The sequence below is a fragment of the Schistocerca gregaria genome, chromosome 4 (assembly GCF_023897955.1).
Source record: "Schistocerca gregaria isolate iqSchGreg1 chromosome 4, iqSchGreg1.2, whole genome shotgun sequence".
NCBI lineage: Eukaryota > Metazoa > Arthropoda > Insecta > Orthoptera > Acrididae > Schistocerca > Schistocerca gregaria.
In genome coordinates this window covers 700,899,359-700,917,381 of record NC_064923.1, presented here as the reverse complement: position 1 = coordinate 700,917,381, position 18,023 = coordinate 700,899,359, and the positions used below count along the sequence as shown (strand labels likewise).

At 41.8% G+C, this 18,023-nt stretch overlaps 1 protein-coding gene across 2 annotated transcripts in view; it reads left to right on the top strand.

The window, feature by feature from the left end:
- The window catches only part of LOC126268132 (proline-rich protein HaeIII subfamily 1-like), a 49,003-nt gene that overhangs the window by 23,968 nt on the left and 7,012 nt on the right, over nucleotides 1–18,023 (top strand). The window contains exons 3-5 of one of the 2 annotated variants that reach the window (XM_049973662.1): nucleotides 7,579–7,629; nucleotides 14,563–14,586; nucleotides 17,336–17,425. In XM_049973662.1, coding sequence (XP_049829619.1) covers nucleotides 7,579–7,629; nucleotides 14,563–14,586; nucleotides 17,336–17,425 — 165 coding nt within the window. The remainder of the gene's footprint in view (nucleotides 1–7,578; nucleotides 7,630–14,562; nucleotides 14,587–17,335; nucleotides 17,426–18,023) is intronic. The other variant, XM_049973663.1, reaches the window with a different exon arrangement.

Genomic DNA, 18,023 nt, shown 5'->3' with positions numbered 1-18,023 from the left:
TTACAAGTACAATTAACTAATCCTTGTCGTCAGAAACATTAGTCAAAATCTTACATTATGTCAGCAACATATTAATTCCATAATAGACTTAAGACGAGATCATGTATTTACTCACCAATAGCGCCTGCTACAATGTATCCCATGCAAAAACAGCACACTATGCGGGTAGCTACCAAATAACCACATTTCCATGTTTGTGTACTTAATCACATTTAATAAGATAAGCGCCACTTTCCAGTTATACATACAAACCCATAAACGTCAACATTTTATAGCTTTAAGTAGTTTTGGCCTGCGGTATTATGGAAGGTGCTTCCGTCATGTGGTTGACTGTTTCATAGCCGAACAGACACTCCCCCTTGCTGGAAAGCTTTTCCATTTCCATTTCATTATGAAAATTCTAGAAAATGTAAGGCAGGACGGTGTCTTCCCAATTCCGGTGGCCTAATTTTCATCCTATTTCATTAAGTGCAGGCAACAGATTATTCATTACAAAGACTCGCAGATGGTTGTTATATTCTATGTCACTACAAAAGACTTTCGGTGTTATTTTTACAGTTAAAGGTGTTATATATTTATTTAATACAATTTTTAATCCTTCAAAGCGCGAGAATTAAATTGATGAGTGATTGAAAATTCTAATTTTTTAGGAAATAGTAATTGTTTGTCGAAAAATTAGCTTAATTTCTTATTACTCGCGAACATGTTAGCTTTGAATACCAGTATCTAAAGTGCGCCAAAACAAACCGGATTTTGTCAAATTAAATGGCAAGCAGGTCCTCAATAATTATTAGAATCCGTAGCTCTCTCAATGAGATAGCCGTAATTGCGGCTAAACAGAAACAGCCCAAGCCGTTTATTCATGTTACTTGGGAACCTGTCAATAACATATCAGAGTGATTAATGGTAATAAATATTAAGAAATGAGTCAATATTTGAGCGAAAATAAATAATTATTCTCATTTATATGAGCTTACAATGATACATACATTTTAATAGAACTGAGTTGCGATTTACCAAAGCTACGGTTTGGCAGTTTTGGTGGAGTACATAAATGACATAGTAAATGGTAGGATTACCGGTTGTACTGGTAGCGTTGGTAGGGAGAGATTAGTTAATGAATGTGTAAGCTAGATACTGGGAATCGTTTCTGTTTCTATGGTTATTTGTTTTGAACGTAATTAGAACTGCACATCATTCAGTGTTAGTCTATTGTATATATTATATCCCTGCAGAATATAAGTTGCATTTTATAAGTAATAGAAATTAGCTGATCGCGTAACGTCTGCCCTGTTATCGGACCAGGTCAATTGCTTTTGATGCAAGCACAATTTAGATGCATAAACATATATATATATATATATATATATATATATATATATATATATAATTATTGTTGGTATTAAGTCCTGAGTAGAACGTTATTCATCATAATCAAAGGCAAGGGTTCCCCGGTATGATTTATAAATGCACAAGTAGTTTGTGAATAACATAAATATATTTTATATACGTTCGACGAACTGCTGAAGTAAAGTTTGAAGAAGTTTGAAGAAGTTATATTTTCTAGCTCTATATGGTGATCCGTAGTGTTTTATTTTCTTTTATTACAACGTTCCTTTGTTTCACGTTACAAATCAAGAATTTTCGAGTAAAACCTCAGTTAAAATTTGACGGTTTCAGTTTCACTATAAATACTGTACGTTTTTACGTAACAGACAGGAGGATAACTATGTAGAACAAAAAACTGTCCATAGGTTACACGGCCCTTTGCATATCTTCACTGCTTTTCTTGACGGTTCACACTCTCGGTTTCCAGGGGAACGTAGTACCACACTTGCCACATACCTAAATAAAGTGATCGCTGTGAAGTAACACCTGACAGCTATGCTACACACCTAATATACAGGTAAGGCAGGTACAACTTTAACTAACAAAAGCTAACGGGAAAACAGTTGTAGTCTGCAGTTAGTTATATAGTCTCCAGTAGCATACGGTAGTTTTACAACTTTATAACAACCAAAGCCAGAAGGAGAAAAGATAATGAAGGAAGTAACAAAAGAAGAATGTCAGACAAATGACAGAGATTCCTTCACAAAGATCTCGTAATTTCGATCTATTCTTCTAACTTTTAAAACGCTTTAGACTCATGTTTTACTTATAAGACTCTTTCCTTTATCCTCAGTGCTGCAGTGCACAATTAGCTCATTACAAGAAGAAAATGAAAAATAGTGAAGGCAGCAGAGAGTCAAGAAGGTAAAAAGACCGGGGCTAGTAGAAATTCTTGGGTAACATAAGTGATATTGAATATAACTGATGAAAGCAGAAAATATAAAAATGCAGTAAATGAATCAGGCGAAAAGGAGTACAAACATCTCAAAACTTAGATGTGCAGGAGGCGCAAAATGGCTAAGAAGGGATGGCTAGAGGACAAATGTAGGGATGTAAAGGCGTGTATCACTAAAGGTAAGATAGATACTGCTTACAAGAAAATTAAAGAGACCTTTGGAGAAAAGAGACCCACCTGCATGAATATCAAGAGCTCAGATGGGAAAACCAGTCCTAAGCAAAGAAGGGAAAGCAGAAAGGTGGAAGGAATTTAAAGAGGGCCTGTACAAGGGCGATGTACTTCAGGGCAAAATTGTGGAAATGGAAGAGGACGTAGATTAAGATGAAATGGGAGATATGATACTGCGTGAAGAATTTCACAGAGCACTCAAAGACCTGAAACGAAACAAGGACCCCGGAATAGACAACATTCCACTACAACTACTGGTAACCTTTGGAAAGCCAGGCATGACAAAACTCTACCATCTGGTGAGCAAGATGTATGAGACAGGCGAAATACCCTCAGACTTCAAGAAGAATATAATAATTCCAATTCCAAAGAAAGCAGGTGTTAACAGGCTTGAAAATTACCGAACTATCAGCTTAATAAGTCACGGCTGCAAAATGCTGACACCAATTCTTTACAGACGAATGGAAAAACTGGTAGAAGCTGACCTCGGGTAAGATCAGGTTGGATTCCGTAGAAAAGTTGGAACTCGCGAGGCAATACTGACTCTGTGACTTTTCGTTAGAAGATAGATTAATGAAAGGGAAACTTACGTTTCTAGCATTAGCACACTTAAAGAAAGCGTTTGACAATGTTGACTGGAATACTCTCTTTCAAATTCTGAAGGTGGCAGGGGTAAGATACAGGGAGCGAAAGGCTGTTTGCAATTTGTACAGAAACCAGTTGGTAGTTATTAGAGTCGAGGAACATGAAAGGGAAGCAGTGGTTGGGAAGGGAGTGAGACAGGGTTGTAGCCTCTCCCCGATGTCATTCAATCTGTATATTGACCAAGCAGTAAAGGAAACAAAAGAAAAATTTGGAGTAGGTATTAAAATCCATGGAGAGGAAATAAAAACTTTGAGGTTCGCCGATGACATTGTAATTCCGTCAGAGACGGCAAAGGACTTGGAAGAGCAGTTGAAAGGAATGGACAGTGTCTTGAAAGGAGGGTATAAGATGAACATCAACAAAAGCAAAACGAGGATAATGGAATGTAGTCGAATTAGGTCGGGTGATGGTGAGGTAATTAGATTAGGAAATGAGACACTTAAACTAGTAAAGAAGTTTTGCTATTTTGGGAGCAAAATAACTGATGATGGTCGAAGTAGAGAGGATATAAAATGTAGACTGGCGATGGCAAGGAAAGCGTTTCTGAAGAAGAGTAATTTGTTAACATGGAGTATAGATTTAAGTGTCAGGGAATCTTTTCTGAAAGTATTTGTATGGAGTGTAGCCATGTATGGAAGTCAAACACGATAAATAGTTTAGGCAAGAAGAGAATAGAAGCTTTCGAAATTTGGTGCTCCAAAAGAATGCTGAAGATTAAGTGGGAAGATCACGTAACTAATAAGGAGGTACTGAATAGAATTTGGGGAGAAGAGGAATTTATGGCACAATGTGACTAGAATAAGGGACCGGTTGGTAGGACACAGTCTGAATCATCAAGGGATCGCCAATTTAGTGCTGGAGGGTACAAATCGTAAAGGGAGACCAAGAGATGAATACACAACGCAGATTCAGAAGGATGTAGGCTGCAGTAGTTACTCAGAGATGAAGAAGCTTGCAAGGGATGGAGTAGCATGGAGAGCTGCATCAAACCACTCTCTGGACTGAAGACCACAATAACTACAATGTAGAAAAAAATAATTTTGCCGGGAAAGAAAAAAAGAAGAAAAAAGACTAATACGTCTTATAAATTCTACACACACGTTTCCGTTCAGCCGAGTTTCTTATTTAATTAACAGTTATTGCGGAGCAACACTACTCTTGAACGTGCTGGCAACGCTTCTGTTAGCTGGAAAGAACTGAGCCTCTATAATAGGCACTATTTCAAACACCCCACAGTATTCTTTGGAGTAGAGAAAGTCCTTATTTGAGCTTTGTCTCTTACGCTAGGTGTACAATGCACATCAAATGCATGCATCCTATCGAAGGCAATGGCGGCTTCTGAGTGGTGCTGGGGTTATTATGGATCGTTGTTCTTTACTCATCTCAAAAGCACACCATACATCAGTATGTATAAACGGGGTGGAGAGAAACAAACTGATAAGTTCAGTGCATGGTAGGGAACGTCGAATCCAGCAGGTTTTCCACATTACTATAGGTAAAGAGCTACGACAACAAAACGATAGCCAGTCAGCGACGGGTGCCCTGAAGTATGTACAGTTAAATGAACTCGACGCAGCTAATAACTGCTAAGGAGCGCAACTAGTTAAAAAATTATTGAAGATAATGGTTTCAGCTTAGCAGTCAAAGCGAAGAAAAACTTTAACAGCTTTATTCGTGACTACATGAGAATGTTCTGCGATGTTTTCTGTGAAAATCAACTTTGCTGGAAGTTACATTATGTTATAATTTCTTAAAATATTAAACTCTACTTGACAACTGTAATGTTGTTAATAATGAAACCTGAAGGCCACATTTTTTAATGTTTGCCAATATATGCATGAATGAACTTCTATTCTAACAAGTACAACATATCAGTCAGTGTGACCAAAGACAACGGTGAAACAGAAAACAAGAATTAAGTTTTAAACACTTCTTTTTTCTCAAATCACATTGTTTGCAGCAAATGTTCAAAATTTTTCATCCAAACTCGCTACAAATTTGGTACTCTTTCGAAAATTCATGAAATGATACGAATGATTGTAGCGGCTTAAAATGCCTTCGCTCGTTGCTGATTGACTGTCGTTTTATGTTCATAACGCCACAACAGTTGATTTCCAACCTATGGTAATATGGAAAATTTTGCTCGATTACATTACATTGTTCTTACATTGCTATTACTGCGTCGACAAGAAGGCCTCGAACTTACCTCACATCTGGCTCAAATTGCCCGTTTCAGAGCCAAAAATCCCTTTCTGGATAGAAAGAACCACCTCGAACAGGATGTAATGCCTTATGTCATAAGCGAATGAAAAAACGCAAAGTAGGCTCATTTTCATGTTGGATTATCACTTACTGCAAATACTGCTTTAATGGTAAATATAGCATTATTTAGGTTTTGAATGACTCCCTGAACATGGACTTTCCATGACAGCTTACCACGTACCCTAACAAATAGCAATATGGATTGTCCAGGCTTACTAATTGTACGCCTTTTCTCTCTCTTTTTCCATCTCCTCCTCACCCCCTGTGCATCTCTTCCTCCCCCCTCTACTAACAATCTCTCTCTCTCTCTCTACCCTCTCTCTCTGTTCACATCACTCTCCCTCTTTCTCTGTCCATCTTCACCTCACCCCCTTCTCTCCCCATCTCTTTCTCGCCCTTGATGTATAGGCTGCCCTGCAAAGTAGGTTAATAAGGTACGCTGGGAATGGTTAAGTAGTAAGTGCCTCAAGGGTCACAGTAGTGGTCCCAGCAGTGACCCTTAAGGCACTTCCCACTTAACCATGCCCCTATCGGCTGCCACCTCATAGCCATTCTTATTACTGCATAAATAATCGTTTGCTATCTGCTTTCCTAATGACATTTTTAAGCACTTCACAATACGGTTAATGATAGTGTTTTTCTCAGTGTACAGTTGAATCATATTAGATGTTATTTCATGGATGGCTCGAGATATCGAAACGAAGTTTTCGGTAAATGGTAGATGTCAGGAGATAACGTGTATTAATGTTGGTTCCAGATTTTTCACAAATTAATTTCATAATAGTGCTGAAGTTGAGTGAAAAGGCTGCCACCATCCGTTATTATGGTATGAACACCACCAGATGGGCCACTCATATCACACTCCATCGTTATATGCAGCAAGCAGTTTGAAGGTGTTTCCGCCACAATAGCGGATTTCGGAATCTTTATGTCTTAGTTTCCATACATTTCTCAGACACTTTTGTTAAACAATTCAGTGCCAACATTAACGAGCGTCACTCTCGTCTTTCAAGAGCTTTTGAATGCCATTAAAAACTTGTACAGTTACATCAAAAATATATATTTGCTTCACTATCTAGATCGATATAAGAGTTTAAGCATAAACATGTGACAGTATTACGTGTCCCTCTGTCTTCTGCCAGCACCCGTAAACCCCACATCGATGTCCTGAACACTTCAAGAAATAAAAACAGTGTTACCAATGCGACTGATCCTGTAAGAGAGTGATTCTTGTCGACGTTTAAAAGCTTCCGAAGCGATGTAGTTGTCACGGAGACAAGTAATGTAATATAAGACATATGGAGCAGCAAATGTGGGGAAACACCCCAAAAATGGATGACAAATGTTGAACATCTGACGTTACCAGATGATGTACCTCGCCACACGTGCAGCGGTTATGTTTGTCGATTCTGCTCTCGCTGGTAGGGGCAGCGGGCTACTCTGATTTTGTAATGTAAACCGATTCATCACATCATATCGGATAATGCAAAAACGAAAACTGAAATCTGTAACACAATTTTACTACCTGAAAAAAATATTGTATTGAATGTAACAAAAAACAACACTCGAAACCCTAGAACACCTAGGTTAACAAAATTTGCTTGATCTACGACATTTTAAGTAGAAAGAGGGGAGGGGGGGAGAGGGAGGCGTCGTCAGAGGTGTCAATGGATGGCACTAGGAAAAAATATCTTCTCGGGGCTGTCAAAGGATGACACGCAGATATCCAAAAACGTTCAATGTTATTGTCAAATCCATACTCTTTTCTGTCGCTAGGGTGACTGGTGACAGTTCTGATGAGGTTAAATTTAAAAGAATAGAAGAACAGAACTCTGTCGAACCCTTTGGAGAGTTTTGTAGGAATTAATGCAACACATTGGAACCTTCGAGAATTGGCTACATGTACACGGTATTATATACAAACGTGGCATTTATAAACAAACTCGCTAAGGGAAAAAGGGGGAAAAGAGATAAATAAGCAAGCAGACAACGCCAGTTAACCGTCTCATCAAAAGTTTAGTCAAAACTTCAGTTGAAAAAGCAGTAGATGCGTAATGAAAGGAATTTCTGTAGGAAGACGTGAACATAAATAATGTGATAGTAGTAAAAAAAAAAGCTGTATAGTTGATGCTGAGGAACTGTCGCTCTTGTTACAGGGAGCGGCAAGGTGGCGAGGAGAAATCACGACCCACCACCATCAGACCCAGGTAAGCTGTAGGCCTAAGGTGGAACGTACATACTATATTGAACAAGAAGCTATTATTGTTTTGATGCGACTTGTCACATCCAAGTAATCTAAAATAGTTAAGCGTGAGTATTTATGAATCACTGCAGTAATGGCACTGAGACCACCTTTCGAATAGTATTCGACTGGAAGGTTTCTAAATGATGAAAACGACTTTGTCTACTAAGAGTAACTGGGCAAGCGTAGAATACCACGAAAGAGATTACTTAAAATTTTCACACTGCACTATCTGTTTACATGTTATGATGTGGTTACTGAGTTTTCCAATACAACAACAATGCAAATAACACTCTTGGTACTAAACCGCGACAAGTTAAAACAGTAACCCGAAGTTTTCAACACGATTACCACGAACCTCACAGGGAAATGAGGACAGTGCTATGATCCCCGGAAATTTAAGCTTCAAACTAATTTTATGTGACGAATGAGGCGAGAATTTCAAATTAATATTGTTTTCTTTTCTTTGTTTCATCAAGGAACTAGCCTGGAAATGTACTGTAGTATGATGAGGAACAATCCCTACAGATTTCAGATTATGCAAATTATCTCTAACAGCTTTACCGTTTGTAATGTGGAGTTAGTATCCTGCCTAACTCGAACCTGCTGAATATATTTTATACAGTGCATGTTGTCTGTAAAAGTATCTGTGATAGTGTACACATTTTACTGTAGTCTCTTAGTTTCATCAGAAATACCGTTCGTATAAAGGGTATGTGAGTTTCTGTTCTAACCATAGGTCTTTCTCGTTTTCTCGCTCTATAGGTTAATCTGCTGTAAGACAGATGGGAAGACATAGCTTCAAAATTCAAATACATGAGGTTCTATTGTTACATTGCTGAAACGTAATTAACCTCGAAAGAAAACGCAGTGAGCCACTATAATGACTGCTGTGCTTACAGCCTTCTTTGGAGCCACGAAGTATTCTCCCCCATTGTCCAATTCCAGGTCTCCTACTACTTAACTTAAGGATTTGTGAGTAGGTGGGGTGGGTGAGTGGGGATGGACGTTGGAACGACCCTGAGGCCTATATGATAGTGGCTAACACTACATCTACATTTATACTCAGCAAGCCACCCAACGGTGTGTGACGGAGGGCACTTTACGTGCCAATGTCATTACCTCCCTTTTCTGTTCCAGTCGCGTGTGGTTCGCGGGAAGAACGACTGTCTGAAAGCCTCCGTGCGCGCTCGAATCTCTCTAATTTTAGATTCGTGATCTCCTGGGGAGGTATAAGTAGGGGGAAGTAATGTATTCGATACCTCATCCAGTACCGCATCCTCTCGAAACCTGGCGAGCAAGCTACACCGCGATGCAGAGCGCCTCTCTTGCAGAGTCTGCCACTTGAGTTTGCTAAACATCTCCGTAACGCCATCACGGTTACCAAATAACCCTGTGACGAAGCGCGCCGCTCATCTTTGGATCTTCTCTATCTCCTCCCTCAACCCGATCTGGTACGGATCCCACACTGATGAGCAACACTCAATTATAGGTCGAAAGAGTGTTTTGTAAGCCACCTCCTTTGTTGATGGACTACATTTTCTAAGGACTCTCCCAGTGAATCTCAACCTGGTACCCGCCTTACCAACAATTAATTTTATATGATCATTCCACTTCAAATCGTTCCGCACGCATACTCCCAGATATTTTACAGAAGTAACTGCTACCAGTGTTTGTTCCGCTATCAGACAATACAGAATCCTTTCTATGTATTCGCAATACATTACATTTGTCTATGTTAAGGGTCAGTTGCCACTCCCTGCACCAAGTGCCTATCCGCTCCAGATCTTCCTGCATTTCACTACAATTTTCTAATGTTGCAACTTCTCTGTATACTACAGCATCATCCGCGAAAACCCGGATGGAACTACCGACACTATCTACTAGGTCATTTATATATATTGTGAAAAGCAATGGTCCCATAACTCTCCCCTGTGGCACGCCAGAGGTTACTTTAACGTCTGTAGACGTTTCTCCATTGATAACAACATGCTGTGTTCTGTTTGCTAAAAGCTCTTTAATCCAGCCTCACAGCTGGTCTGATATTCCGTTGGCTCTTACTTTGTTTATCAGGCGACAGTGCGGAACTGTATCGAACGCCTTCCGGAAGTCAAGGAAAATAGCATGTACCTGGGAGCCTGTATCTAATATTTTCTGGGTCTCATGAATAAATAAAGCAAGATGGGTCTCACACGATCACTGTTTCCGGAATCCATGTTGATTCCTACAGAGTAAATTCTGGGTTTCCAATAACGACATGATACTCGAGCAAAAAACATGTTCTAAAATTCTACAACTGATCGACGTTAGAGATATGGTTCAATTGGCTCTGAGCAGTATGGGACTCAACTGCTGTGGTCATCAGTCCCCTAGAACTTAGAACTACTTAAACCTAACTAACCTAAGGACATCACACACATCCATGCCCGAGGCAGGATTCGAACCTGCGACCGTAGCAGTCGCACAGTTCCGGACTGCGCGCCTAGAACAGCAAGATCACCGCGGCCGGCGTCAGAGATATAGATCTATAGTTTTGCACATCTGCTCGACGACCCTTCTTGAAGACTGGGACTGCCTGTGCTCTTTTCCAATCATTTGGAACCTTCCGTTCCTCTAGAAACTAGCGGTACACGGCTGTTAGAAGGGGGGCAAGTTCTTTCGCGTACTTTGTGTAGAATCGAATTGGTATCCCGTCAGGTCCAGTGGACTTTGTTGCGTCGGATAAGTAGATCATACCTAATTTTGTTGGATAAGAGAACATAAATCCTCCGCTCAAAATTCACAGTCCAGTCACAACAACGTGACAAACGCTTATGTTCGGCGTCAACCGTTCAATAACCACACACAGACGGCATGTAGCAGTACCAGCAGTGCAGGGTATACAAACACACAGTCTAGTCGTTGTCGTAATACAGAAATGGAGCGATTTAACTGACGACCATGAGGGCATGATCGTAGGCTTTCGGGCCACGGATGGGAGCATTTCCCAAACGGCTATGTCTGTAAACTATTCATATGCTGCCTTGGTTAAACTATACCATGCTTACCCAAATGGAGCCCAGGTAACGGTGTTGCACCACAGTTCACTGCTGCAGAAATTTGTATGGGCGAATAGACGTGCAACTGTTTATCAACTAACCACCCATAGGATCCATGGGGGCTATCAGCAATGTCTCCTCATCGATCGGTCGGCGAATGTTGCTGCGTGTGGGCTTGCGCAACAGGCGATTGGTTCACGCAACCATGTCCGCTGTTCTTCATCAACGACGACAATAACGCAGCTGGGAGTCCACTGAGTGCCGACAGTTGGCGCTCTTCATATGAATCACGATCACGTTTTATGCTCCATCGGATAGATGGTTGTTGGCGCGTACGGCATGAAACGTTTGCAAACATCGTGCAGCAATCGTCGGAAGGGTTCAGGCCAGAAGAGCAGCTTTATGAACTGGAGAATGTTTTCATGGCATTCCTTGGGTGATTTCCTCGTTGTGATACGCACAGTGGATCAACACAATTATGCATCCATTCTTATAGATAATTTTCACCCCTACATGCAGTTTGGTTTTCCTCGGCACGATGGCATCTACTAACAGGACAATGTAATTGTCACACAGCTGGCAGCGTACGTTAACGATTCTAAGAGCACCAGAGTGAGTTTACTGTATTCAAAAATGTTGAAATGTGTGTGAAATCTTATGGGACTTAACTGCTAAGGTCATCAGTCCCTAAACTTACACACTACTTGACCGAAATTGTCCTACGGACGAACACACTCACACACACCCATGCCCGAGGGAGGACTCGAACCTGCGCCGGGACCAGCCGCACAGTCCATGACTGCAGCGCCTGAGACCGCTCGCCCAATTCCCGCGCGGCTTACTGTATTCTCCTGGCCACCAAACTCCTCGGATTTTAACCCAATCGAGAGACTCTGTGGGAACACCTCGATCAGGCTGTTCGTGCAGTGTATCGTGAACCAAGAAAGCTAGTGCAGCTAGCCAAGGCACAGGAGTCGGCATGCCTCCACATCCCTGTCAGTACCTTCCAGAACTTCACTGACGCTCTTCCTGCTCGTCTTGGAGCTGCCCGCGCTGCAAAATGTGGTTATTCAGGCTTTTGACAGGTGGTCACATTAATGTGACTGGACGGTATATTAGTTACCTCCTTGAAAGAGCACTGTGGTCACTTTGGAGCGTGGCAACCAGTCGGATACGCGAGAGTCCATCACTGACGTAAATCATGCCGCTTGGGGTAGCCACGCGGGCGTCTCGCCACGGTCCGCGCGGCTCCCCCCCCCCCCCCCCCCCCCCCCCCGGCCGTCGGAGGTTGGAGACCTCCCTCGGGCATGCGTGTGTGTGTTGTCCATAGTGAAGTTATGCTGTGTATAGCATACTTTAAGGAATTTGTAAACGCTCTTCCTTGCTATACTGATGCCGTTATGAACGTTGGAGGCGGTTTTTCACGGTTCTGGCGTGATGTCTCCTAGATTCAGCTTAGGGACCGATGACCTAAGTAGTTTGACCCCATAAGATCATGCCACAAATTTACAAAAATTTTACGCAAATCATGGCAGTGAAGTCTGATAGTCGGATGTATTAATCAGTGCAGTAAGATGAGTTAGGATGGAGACATAGCAGAACGGAAGACTGGAGATATCATGAAACTTCCTGGCAGATTAAAACTGCGTTCCGAACCGAGACTCGAACTCGGGACCTTTGCCTTTCGTTGGCAATTGCTCTACCAACTAAGCTACCCAAGCACGACACACGCTTCGTTCTCACAGCCTTGTGCCAGTATCTCGTCTCCTACCCTCCAAACTTTACAGGAGCTCTTCTGCGAACCTTGCAGAACCAGCACTCCTGAAAGAAAGGATATTGCAGAGGCATGGCTTAGCCACAGCCTGGGGGATGTTTCCAGAATGAGATTTTCACTCTGCTGCGGAGTGTGCGCTTATATGAAACTTCCTGGCAGATTAAAACTGTGTGCCGGATCGATACTGGAACTCGGGACCTTTGCCTTTCTCGGGTAATTGCTCTACCACCTGAGCTACCCAATCACGACTCACGCCCCGTCGTCACAGCCTTACTTCTGCCAGTATCTCGTCTCCTTTCATATCAGCGCACACTCCGCTGCAGAGTGAAAATCTGATTCTGGAGATATCATGTTTGGACGTGTGCGTGCACAAACCCTCAATGAAGTTGTCCAACTTGTAGGTTATCAATGTGGCCTGTCCAATGTTTTTGCAAGGAATGTTGTACCACTGGACATAAGAACAGTGGATGTAAAAAGATCCTGAAAGGGACTGGAGGGGAATATCATACCTTGTCAGTAACAATTGGCTTGGAACGGAAGAAGAGTTGCTGGTGTCAGTAAATAAAGGTCCACCTGAACAACTTTCCAAGCGAGCTTTGCGAAGGGAACCACATGCAGTGAGTATGTGGAGTCACGAACCTCCCAAAGACCATTGCTTGCTGCGGCACATACAGTTGCTAGTCTTGAATGGCGTATTGTGTCGACCAACGAGTCACGATTTCGCCTCTTTTCAAATGACGCAAAACGGCGAATACACAGCGCCCAACGAAGCGTGTAAAGCGCGATGGGTTGAGTGTTTAGCTCAGACCGGAGGTGCTTTTATGATGTTTCGGGAGCTTTATTTTATTTTTTTGTGCCTTGATTTGGGCCCACTCGTTCAGGTTACCATGAACATGAACCAGAATGTTAGTTTAAACATTCTCGGTGATCAGATGTTACTCTTTCTTCTATATCTTCATGACGAGGATGCTGTGGATGTGCTGTGGACACTTTTATCTTCGACCGGACAGTGTGGCACAGAGGTTAGCACTCTTGATTCGCACGGTTCAAATCCCCGTCTAGCCGTCCTGGTTTAGGTTTTCCACTCTCCATACCCTTGCCGAAGGTGGCCTCCGCCAACTCCCCCTCCCTGATGATTCCCTCATTCCCTCCATCTACCCCTCCTACCAACTTTGATCCTCCCCTTCCACCCCCTGTGTCTTTTACCAAGGGCGCCCTCTCTCCCTGCTCTCCCTCCCCCCTTCCTCCCTCCCTCCTCTCCCCTGGGCTTCCCCTACCCCCTACCTTCCTTCCTCCCCCTCTCATCTCCTCTGCCACTGACATCTACACCCTCCCCTCTCCCTTTTCCCCCACCTTTTCCCCTTTGGCAGGTCCCTGAACTCCTACACGTACAGTGAACATTCACGGGGCCAGAGATCGCCATCTTTTTTTTTGTGCAATTGTGTTAGTGCTTTAGTGTTTCACCGACTATGCTCCACCGTTCACATGTGTCATTTCAGTCATCTGCGTTCTTGTACCAGTGTTGAACGTTTTTTATTTTACTACGCCCATGAATGGCTCCATGTTTTTTACCTAGTGTGTCTACTGTTTTTTGTTCATCATTTTGGTTTGTTTTTCTATGTCTTCCTATATTGTACTATCTGTGGCTGAAGAGCGGTGTAGTATTGCCGCTGCCGGCCTACCTTGTATAAAGTGTTAAAATAACAATAAAGAAAAAATGTACTGTTAGCATCATAACACATTTTAATGTACAGAGCATCATATTACCTTCTTAGTTGACGCCATCTTTCTGAAACATAATGCAATAATTTAATGTAGGGATCTTATTGTGACTATGCTACACTTGTACGCTAATCATTAAGCTTCTGCAATTATGTACTGATGATTATAATTTTTTTATTGTGCATACGATATGCCAATGAAAAAGTAATAAAAAGCAAGTCCGGCAACGTGATCAGAGTGGAACAACTTCGCTATTTGAGAATTAATTTTAAAGAAAGTTTCTCCCTCTTAGATTAGGAGTAACATTAGCAGTATGACAAGACACGTCTTTCTGATTACGTAATATGTACACCATTTGTTTCAGGCCCGTCACTCCGGGTGGACCCAAGTAAGTCATCACCATAAAGCGCTGTGCCTTCAACATCGCTGCATCCGCACCTTCACACCTTCTTGCAACTATCACAAATATGTGCATATGCATGTGTACTCAGCGGGAATTAAACCACTGCGAGTAGCTGCGTTTCAAGCTTGCGGTTTGAACCACAATTAGAAATCATTTACCTTACATATACTTAACTTTGACAATTTTCACTATGCCTCTGATTGCTTATTTTGTTAACTAGATTACCAGAAACTTAATTTCCTTTTTATATTTCCATTCATTAACTTCATATTCATATGCAAACTGTAACACAATTCTGTTCTTAGATTTAAGACATTCGTTGCACAAAAATGTGACCTAAAGATTGTAAGTCACGTAAATTCTCTCTGGTATGCAACTCCAATCAACTAGAAGTACTAACTACAATCTCACAATACGCCAGTGTTTAAAGAAGAATCTCGTAAACGCTTGTTTACAATCAGAAACCAACTGCAGCTGTAATGTTGTTGTCACCTTGCTGTAGCACGTAAATAGTTTTAAGGATGACCCTTAAACATTTCCTCCGTCACACTGTCACGTAAATTCATGCAAACAATAGTAAGTATCACAACTTACCATGGTTTATTTGCTTAAGTAATTGTCACATTCACCTGTTCAGCAACAATTTTGAAGCGCATTTGCGTTCGGGAACAAAATCAGGATCTTTATCTGACTCTTAGATATCCACATCATCCTCGGATTTGCACAAATCGTCTCTGAGAAGTGTTTTCCTGGCAGGAATACCGCAGACGTTACGACTACTGGCAGCTTGGTTTTTGGCGCATACCACAGTTCACATGCAGTAATCCTGCCAAAGCTGCCGTTAGTAAGAATTAAAATTAGAGACAGAGGTGCAATTTCCCGGTTTTTCTAGGAACTATCAACTAATATGAATAAATAACACACACAATAATGTGACACAATAATTCTGTTTCTCTTCGACGGTACCTTACTATTGTTTACAGCTGAGACCTTCATCTTATCTAGTTGGCTATTATAGATCCTTTGGAGAGACAGTCCTGACAAAACTCTTCCATCTGGTGAGCGCGATGTATGAGACAGGCGAAATACCCTCAGACTTAAAGAAGAATACAATAATTCCAATCCCAAAGACAGATGTGTAAAATTAGCGAACTATCAGTTTAATAAGTCACAGCTGCAAAATACTAACGCGAATTCTTTACCGACGAATGGAAAAACTGGTAGAAGCCGACCTAGGGGAAGATCAGTTTGGATTCCGTAGAAATATTGGAACACATGAGGCAATACTAATCTTACGACTTACCTTAGATGAAAGATTAAGGCAAAGCAAACCTATGTTTCTAGCATTTGTAGACTTCAAGAATGCTTTTGACAATGTTCACTGGAATACTATCTTTCAAATTCTGAAGGTGGCAGGGGTAAGATACAGGGCGCGAAAGGCTATTTACAATTTGTACAGAAACCAGGGCAATTACAGGAGTCGGGGGCATGGAAGGGAAGCAGTCGTTGGGAAGGGAGTGAGATAGGGTTATAGCCTATACCCGATGTTATTCAATCTATATATTGAGCAAGCAGTAAAGGAAACAATAGAAAAATTTGGTGTAGGTATTAAAATCCATGGAGAAGAAATAAAAACTTTGAGGTTCGCCGATGACATTGTAATTCTGTCAGAGACAGAAAAGGACTTGGAAGAGCAGTTGAGCGGAATGGACAGCGTCTTGAAAGGAAGATATAAGATGAACATCAACAAAACCAAAACAAAGATAATGGAATGTAGTCGAATTAAGTCGGGTGATGCTGAGGGAATTAGATTAGGAAATGAGCCACTTAAAGTAGTAAAGGAGTTTTGCTATTTGGGGAGCAAAATAACTGATGATGGTCGAAGTAGAGAGGATATAAAATGTAGACTGGCAATGGCAAGGAAAGCTTTCCTGAAGAAGAGAAATTTGTTAACATCGAGTATAGATTTAAGTGTCAGTAAGCCGTTTCTGAAAGTATTTGTATGGAGTGTAGCCATGTATGGAAGTGAAACATGGACGATAAATAGTTTGGACAAGAAGAGAATAGAAGCTTTCGAAATGTGGTGCTACAGAAGAATACTGAAGATAAGGTGGATAGATCACGTAACTAATGAGGAGGTATTGAATAGGATTGGGGAGAAGAGAAGTTTGTGGCACAACTTGACTAGAAGAAGGGATCGGTTGGTAGGACATGTTTTGAGGCATCAAGGGATCACAAATTTAGCGTTGGAGGGCAGCGTGGAGGGTAAAAATCGCAGAGGGAAACCCTAAATAGATTCAGAAGGATGTAGGTTGGAAAAGGTACAGGGAGATGAAGCAGCTTGCACAGGATAGAGTAGCATGGAGAGATGCATCAAACCAGTCTCTGGACTGAAGACCACAACAACAACAACAATAGTGATAAACAGTTCAGGCATCTGCGTCTTTGACACACCGTCTCTAGAAAGTTTCTGTTGCTCTTACAATGGTTGCCGGACACTACTTTAGAATATATCTGTATGTTTACTTGTGTGACTAGGCGATATTATCATCATTGTTCTTAAGGATGACTAACCACTAGTGCTCTTAACGTAATGTGACAACCTTTTGACTCTAACAGGGGGTATGGTGCGATTTTTACAAGTGGTTAGTAGTCTGTCTGTCGTATATGGATCATTGTTATTACTATAAAACATGAAGAACACTAATAACTCGATACACTGCGTGTTTTTCAGGCCCCCGCCACCCCGCCAGCAGAGGGACGTGCCGCCGCCAGGGGGGCGTGAGCCCGCATCCACCCCTCGGCCCGCCACCATCCGCCCCCGGTAAGCCGATCACACATTAATCTCTCTTACTTGGCTGTAGTGTGAGGAGGGCTGTGCTTGAGGCGTTCAATGAATTCGAAAGTAAAGTTCTATGTGCTGACTTCGCAGAAAATCCTAAGAAATTTTGGTCTTATGTCAAAACAAAATGTCCAGACACTCTGTGACCAAAATGGTACTGAAACAGAGGATGACAGACTAAAGGCCGAAATACTAAATGTCTCCTTCCAAAGCTGTTCCACAGAGGAAGACTGCACTGTAGTTCCTTCTCTAGATTGTCGCACAGATGACAAAATGGTAGATATCGAAATAGACGACAGAGGGATAGAGAAACAATTAAAATCGCTCAAAAGAGGAAAGGCCACTGGACCTGATGGGATACCAGTTCGATTTTACACAGAGTACGCGAAGGAACTTGCCCCCCTTCTTGCAGCGGTGTACCGCAGGTCTCTAGAAGAGCGTAGCGTTCCAAAAGATTGGAAAAAGGCATAGGTCATCCTCGTTTTCAAGAAGGGACGTCGAACAGATGTGCAGAACTATAGACCTATATCTCTAACGTCGATCAGTTGTAGCATTTTGGAACATGTATTATGTTCGAGTA